Source organism: Otolemur garnettii, unplaced genomic scaffold, assembly GCF_000181295.1.
Source record: "Otolemur garnettii isolate 467f Iridium unplaced genomic scaffold, OtoGar3 scaffold00187, whole genome shotgun sequence".
NCBI classification, from domain to species: domain Eukaryota; kingdom Metazoa; phylum Chordata; class Mammalia; order Primates; family Galagidae; genus Otolemur; species Otolemur garnettii.
In genome coordinates this window covers 2350394-2358467 of record NW_003852582.1, presented here as the reverse complement: position 1 = coordinate 2358467, position 8074 = coordinate 2350394, and the positions used below count along the sequence as shown (strand labels likewise).

General features: G+C 32.9%; 1 protein-coding gene across 1 annotated transcript in view; it reads right to left on the bottom strand.

The window, feature by feature from the left end:
• The window catches only part of HAT1 (histone acetyltransferase 1), a 49100-nt gene that overhangs the window by 20780 nt on the left and 20246 nt on the right, over positions 1–8074 (bottom strand). The window contains exons 5-8 of the mRNA XM_003800871.2: positions 4008–4187; positions 3627–3748; positions 3022–3126; positions 2535–2641 (exon numbers count right to left, since the gene is read on the bottom strand). Of these exons, the coding sequence (XP_003800919.1) occupies positions 2535–2641; positions 3022–3126; positions 3627–3748; positions 4008–4187 (514 nt within the window). The remainder of the gene's footprint in view (positions 1–2534; positions 2642–3021; positions 3127–3626; positions 3749–4007; positions 4188–8074) is intronic.

The following is an 8074-nucleotide window of genomic DNA, read 5'->3' as shown; positions in this document are numbered from 1 at the left end:
GGCGGGCACCTGTAGTCCCAGCTACTTGGGAGGCTGAGGCAAGAGAATTGCTTAAGCCCAAGAGTTGGAGATTGCTGTGAGCTGTGATACCACAGTACCCAGGGCGATAGCTTGAGGGTCTGTCTCAAAAAAAAGAAAGAAAGAAAGAAAGAAATTAGCTGTTAGTATTTTCCTTAAAATTTTGTGTTAAAAAATAAATGGGTACAGGCTTGGCACCCTTCACTCAGTGAGTGGGGCACCGGCCACATACACTAAGGCTGGCAGGTTCAAGCCTGGTTCAGGCCTGCTAAATAACAGTGACAATGACAACTGCAACCAAAAAAATTGCCAGGCATTGTGGCGGCTGCCTGTGGTCCCAGCTGCTTGGGAGGCTGGGGCAGGAGAATCACTTAAACCCAAGAGTTTGAGGTTGCTGTGAGCTATGATGCCATAGCACTCAACTGAGGGCAACAAGGGGAGACTCTGTCTCAGAAAAAAAAAAACAAGAAAGAAAAGAAATGAGTACAACACCACCACAAACATGTACTATTAGAAGGAAGATATTACCTAGACCATGGATGGTTAAGTTTCAGTCCTTACTATAACTGGCTTTATATCAAGCAAGCAAAAAGCCAGCTCAATATAAAGAAAATGGATTGAAAAGGGAGATCCAGAGCCTGCTAAAAATCCATAAAGTCAAAAAGTATATAAAATAATGGAGAAATAAGCAACTAAAATGATTGAAGAGTAGAAAATTCTGTAAGTTTTTGATAAGGACTAGGTATGGAAATCTAGGAGAAATATCTTAATGAGAACAGCTAATAGCCATTTGTAGTATTTTATAATGCTGAGAAATGTTAATGCTGAAAATAAAGCCCAATACCCAGTTGTCAAATTCAGAAGTCCTTTAGCATGTTTAGCCTTTTCTCTTCAGAGACTTCAGTTTCTAATGAATAACAGAAATGAATAAAGGCTACCATTATTGATGACTCTTCACTGAGATTTAAAAAATAAAATTCTTTATCTGCTAATTGGTGCTAAGTATCAAGGACATTATTGGTTGGGGTAGACAGAAGAAAGTGGTTAAGAGGCTTCAGAGAAACAACCCCTGCTGGCACATTACCCACTAGAGTAGACAAAGACTACTTATGTGAACTCCAGATTAAAATCACCAAAAATGTCCCTTCGTGTAGCACCAAGTCCAAGCTAAATTAAAGCTAAACAATTTTCTGCTCAGCTAATAAAAGTAATACAGTTTATATTAGGTTTCTATAGTTTTACAAGTCACTAAGCTACTGAAGTTATCACTTAAAACAATTTGTAACTTTTGATGTAAACTAAGTTTAGTGATTACTTCTTATCTCTCAAGTTTCCAACCGATTTAACAATAGGACAGCCAGATGAAAAGATAATTTAACTCTATAAATGTGGCACTACCTTTTAAAAACAACATGCTTTCCCTCCATCTTATTAATTTAGAGGATCAACTCACTGTTCTGGAGAAACTTTAATTTTATTTACCTTGGACCACTGTACTATATGAAAAAGGAAAAAACTGATAATATGCCTTTTAGCCTATTTATATGCTTGCTAGTCCCACATCCAGTATTATTCTTTTCTTCCCAGTGTCTTTAAGCAAATTGACAAAATAAAATTCCTAAATAGCATTTTTTTTAAACAAGTTAACATTTTAGTACATGTTAAATACTAAAGTTTTAAAAACAAAGATGTATTCAAACTCTAAGATTAATAAATTTTAGTCCTAATTTGGAAGTAAATATCTGGAAAAAATATTTTCTGTGGACAAAAAGGGTAACTTTCAGTTTAATCAGCAACTTTATGAGCAACAAATTTGAAAGTCACTCAGGGAAAAAAGTAACAACGCAAATGTTCCTTGGGCCACTTTGTTCTTTGCTAGTTCCCATGTTAACATCAGACACTCTTATCTAATGATGCCTTCTCCTTTTACAAAGTAGAGCTGAGCTGCTTTCCTTCTCCTAAGCGTTCTATTCATAATACTACCTCTATGGCTAATCCATACTGAAAGACATTTCCAAAACAAAAAGGCCTAGATTTCACCTTACCTACCACTGCTGTAAAGGCATGCATGTTAGGAATATAAAACATACACTTTCAAAAATGTATATTCTATTCAAAAACTGTTTACCTTGACTTTTTTCTTAGTAAGGTTAGAATACTTTGCCCCTACATGAAAATTAAACCATGTGCAGCCTCTAAATAATGCTAAGCATTTGCCAGAGAAACTGAACAAGTAAGTTATTAACATACTTGCAACATATTTATGCCTGACAAAGATTTCCCCATGTATATTCAAATCTTCATTTTGTTCCATTAAGCACTTTATAATTACAGATACAATCCAATCCCATATGATCCATCCCAATCCATATTATGGTCAAATTTAGATAGTTCTGTAAAGACTCCAGGAGCATGCTGCTGTCTAAAATAGAATAGTGATTTCTGACAAAAACAAAAGGAATCAGTAAAGATATTTTTAGAAAGCCTCTTTCAGTTACAAATCAAATTTTACATACCTGTAATATCAAGAACTGAAGGAGATGACATGTAGTATCTATGAACTGTTTCAAGAAGTTGAGCACCATGGCCTTGACCTTGAAATGGAGTCAATATCAGCATCTGACTACAGTAAAGACATTATTTTAAAATTAAAATATCACAACATAAAATATCACAAAATAAAAATATCAAAACATTTTTTTAAATTAAAATATCACAAATATCATATTAAAAACTGCAAATCGCTGTAGTATTCCAAACGTTTTTAAATTTGTGTGGTTTTTCTTTTCAACCTTTCAAAAATCCAAAAATTATTGAGATACTCAAAACTGGTTTAATTCTCCACACTGTTTCAAAGGGAACAATGAAATAAATCAGTACATGGCCAATGAATAATGGTGATTTTTTTTTAAACAAATCAACACTATTATAACAAGTATTGGAAACTTCAGCAGTTCCTTCTTCTGAAATAAAAGACAAGGCACGTGTTATACCGCCAATTACCTTACACGTGGCCGGGTTTTGTCTGGGTACACATAGTAATTATAGACTGTCATGTAGCCTACGGTCGCAAAGAGCGTAGCTCCATCCTTATTATACTTCTCAAATCTGCAGATAAAACAGAAAGCCAAGCAGGTCAATTACAGTCGCGCTCCCATGCAGTGTCCATTTTCTTTTCCATTCTCTGACTGAATTTTCAGTGTCAGCAAGCTACTCTGTGAGGGCCCAATGGGTACACCTGCTATGTTCTGAATGTACAATTCACTTAATTGGTGTGCAGCAACTTGGATAAATCAGACCTCTTTACATCACTTCAGTGCACTTGCCTATTATAAAGATGAATAGGTGGCAAGTAAAAGAAAACACAGGCAAAGCTCATTTTACTGTTTAAGCCTACATTCAGGACTCTAACGGACAACAGCATTTAATTCAGCTCTATTCTCAAGGTCTCCTAAAGCATAATGAAGGAAAACTCAAGCCTCATAAACAATAGTTTTTCTTTCCTGGGAAAAATATCATTATACTGTCCCAATAATTGGGCTGCCACAATTAAAATGCTGGCTTTGTGGAGGTAATAAGGTCTACTGTTGCTTTAGAACTGTACTTACACTAGAAAGTAGTGCCATCTTTCATCATCCACGTCAATAAAGCTAGCAGTTTCAATAAACCACATCAAAAAGGTCTGAAGCCTTTCATGATATTCTCGAAAGCCTCTACATGTCATGTCAGCCTAGGGAAAAAGCCAGGAAAAGTCAGGTGAAACTCATCAGAGAGGTAGGCGAAAGTCTGCAGAACACAAAACTATCCTGTGGGAAAGTGTTTAAAAGTCTCAGATTAAGATGTGTACAAAGACACACACACACACAAAATGCTTTTAATGAAGATAAAACCTTTTCGCCTGAAGTCAGATCACTGGAAATAACAAAATTGCATACCTTTTCAGGCAAATAGAGTAACTTTATTCAAGAAATATTTAGGTCTATCCTTACCTTATATATCTGAAAAGTAAAGTTTTCTCCTCCAGTTGGGCTGAGAACGGAGTATGTATGAAGTAAGGTTCCAAATGGCTTGAAATCAACTTCCTTTTCCAGCAGAGAAAGAAAATCATTTGTGTTTGTGCAAAATCCAGGTGGAATGATTTGTCTAATTTTGCCCTCAACATCATCTGCCTAGGAATGGATGATAATAAGAACATAAACATTAATAACAAATTTTACTTTTAGCAGAATATGCTCAATTTCTTTGAAATGGACAAAACCAACAAAAATTACAAAACTTCAGTTCAAAATGAAACTAAAGAAGTGAAGAGACAGTGAACTAACTGATAAAGATGAGTTTCATGTCTATAAACTAGTGTTACACAAAATTGAAATGAGCATAAATATAACATAAAAATAAATAAGAGGCAGTTAGCCTATTATCAAGTGCAAGAATGCTTTGAAATTTTTAATATCATGTAGCAAATGCTAACTATATCCCTTCAGGACAATCTGAACCAGGCAAAACAAAAGGCTGTATTATTTTATATGTGTCCAAGAGATCAAATCATCTAAGACATGAAAAGATCACCAGCAGTAGTGAGGTAAGGCTAGAATCTGACCAAATGAATAGCAATCTCACAATGACAAATAGACAGATTATAATTCCCTATATACCAAACCCCAAACTAACATGGTAATGAATATACTCACTTAGGAAATACATAAATTATATTAATTGATATATTAGCCACTCATCCTTATATTGTGACAAAATTTTTACAGACCCAGATTTGTGACAGTAAAAATGAGACAAACCTGGACAACAAAATTAAACTCAGAGATTAAAATTACCCTTGTTAAACAACTTCTATGAATGTTAAAACTATCAGCTGAGCAGACTTCATAATCCTTTTCAAACCCCCAAAAGACCACTTGATTGAATACATTTACTACTTCTCTTTAACCATGAATATTTGATGAAGTCTTACAATAAAGTATTACTGCTTCTCACCAGGCAATAAAACTTAATGAATTGGTCTCAACTTAACAAAACCTTATCCCTCAATACAGTCCCTAAAAGCCTGACATTACATTCAACAAAATGAGCTTGCATTCTACTCAAACTTTTTCCTGAACAATGAAGCCAGGTTTTTACTTAATGGAGTTTGCCGTGAGTTCAGCTGTAATGTTTGTATTGTATCTATTTCCACAAGGACTGACACAAGAACACTTTGTGTTAACTTACTAAGCAGCTCTTTCATACCGTTTACATGCATGATGGGTATTAGTTCTAAACCAAGACCCTTGCTACTTAGCATTCAAAACAGGGAAATTAAGATGCTTAGGACAAAATACACTACAAAAGGCTAATACAACATGCTACTAATTCCTGTCCTTTCAACCATCTTTTAACTAAGTAGAAGCAATGCACCTGCAGATGAATAGCACTTTATTATAATTCAGTTACATTTTAGGATGGAGAACCAAGGATGGAGTTTATCACAAACAAGTTTTATTTTCAATACTCTGGAACCACCAACATTTAAATATAATTTGTTTATAGCTATTAAAAAAGGAGCTATTATTTAAAATATAGTTCTTCAGCATTTTGCCCAACAGTTTATTTCTAATGTGTACATAAGTCCTTGCAACTCATTCACTCTCAAGATTAAATAAAGTGCAGTTGACAAACCTATTTTTATTTATTTTTAAAGTACTATTGATAAATATGCTTCCTTGAAACTGCTATCTAATGTGAAGAAGCCATCTTATGTATATTTTATAGAATCAGTACAATTTGAATAATTACATGAGGAAATTGTTACAATGACGGATTGTTGTAATAGGTTTGTTGTGTGGCAATTAAAATCCAAAGTAGTGATGTGTAAAGGTAATATATCATGACATTAGTTCAGATTTTAAAAGTCTAGAAACACTACTTTTAAATAAGGAGACTTATAATCTATCAGTTTAAAAGAATCACTTCAAAACCTTCACACCATATATAATTTTAACTTTAAAAAATTTTCCTTATGTCCTGCCTTCTCAACAAGGCATTACAAAGCATAATAAAATCACTATACATGTCTTACTTCAAATTTACTGAAAGATTTCTAAGAACTACAAGTTTCAAAAGGAAATTCTGGTAAAAAGATTGAGGTCAACAAAGTTGAAAGAGTTAATATTTAACTTTCAGCCTTCAAGATACCTATTTTTTATAATAAAGATTTTCAAATAAAATATCTTCCTTTAGGTAAGTTTACATGTTACTTTAAGAATTTTCACAGGGGACAAAAAACTAAGTTTAAGAGCCAGGAATTTATATATATGGATATATAAAAATATGTACTTGTAAATTTTATACATATAAATGTATCTGATATATTTATATTCAACATATAACTTAAAACCAAATAACTCTCCAAACCTAGAATTCAAAACTTTGCTTCACTAAAAAGAAAATGTCTGCATTTCTCTATTAATTGGATTCTGCTTTAAGGAAAAAAACCCTCAAACACCATATCTTAGAAATCTGTACTCTTTTCTAAAATATATACTTTTGTTCAGCAAATTCAAAATATTCATTTTTCATACCGAATCACAGGTCACAGATAAAATCATTACAAGAGAAAAGCTTTAATCCTTTTGATTGAATAGAGCTAAAAATAAACTGAAACCTTTTAGTTCTCATGTTTATGGCTATATGCTTAGATTCTATTTCTGCACATCACTGAAAAATTCCCTACCTTTAAGAACATTGTTCTAAACTTCAATTAAAATAATATAAAAATATAGTTTTTAAAAAAAATAAGAAATTAAGCTGAATAGACAAACCAAGAATCCAAAATACAACCTGATGTACTTAACCAAGACATCGCTTACATGTTTCCTAACATTTGGCAATTTCTTTAAAAAAAAAAAAAAAGTATATAAGTAACTACTCCAGTTAGGTCTTATGGCAGCTGGGTTATAATGAAATGTTTTTATATTGTACACTCTCTCACTATGGTCATTTCATGTTCTCATACTCTAAACTTTATTACATATGGTGTTTCTATGACTTTTATTATTGCTTAAAGCAAAGTGCCTAAGAATAACTGGCAATCTTATTATAATACAAATGTTTACACTTGTATTTATACACATTTGAAAACCCAGTAATCCCTCTAGTATCTTATCTTAAGCAGCACCATTAGTCTAAATTTGTCTATAGTGAGTTATTTTTAAGGTTGTAATTAAAGGCCTGCTAAGCAAGTGGTACATGCTGTTCTTTCCTTGCTAAAGTGGCACACAAACTTAACATTAACTATAGTTCTTAAATACCTAAAATATGCTACAGAAACAAACAAAAGAAATTAGAAGTGTGAACTTTTTCACTAGTGTAAAAACAAAGGTCATATTAGGTTTGTTTTTCCACTAGTGAAAAAATTATCTTTGATAGACGAGAAATATTTCATTATACTTTTTTTTTAATAATCGTGACAAATGTTCTTGATGGGTAATACTTTTTCATGCATTATCATAAAAAGTTTTAAAATTCTATATTGACAGTATTATCCTGTTAAGTTTAAGGAGCAAAACATATGTTGTAAGATTTTTTTTTATTTCTTCAAGATTTAACTTTTCTAAGTATATAGGATTTTCCTATAAAGAGGCTAAAGACTCCCCCCCAAAAATAAATAAATAAATAATATCTGCTCTTAAATTCAATCCACATTAGTGGGAGACAAGGATAAAATAAGTGGAATTCACATGTATTTCAACTTTCTCTACCAATCATTTCCCAGAAATGCTAGAGACTGAACAATCTCAGGTACACATTCCTTCACTAAAAAGCAGTAATGTTATCACAAAAGAGGGCAGGAGGTATTGATAAACACAAAGGTCAAAGACAACCCTAAGATGAACAAATCAGTGTCTGCATAATTGAGTTTACTATACTGTAAAATTAAGAATTATGTTGCCTTTGGGCAATGCCTATGGCTCTAAGGAGTAGGGCACAGGCCCCAGATGCTGATATGCTGGAGGTGGCAGGTTCAAACCCAGCCACAGCCAAAAACTGCAAAAAAAAAAAA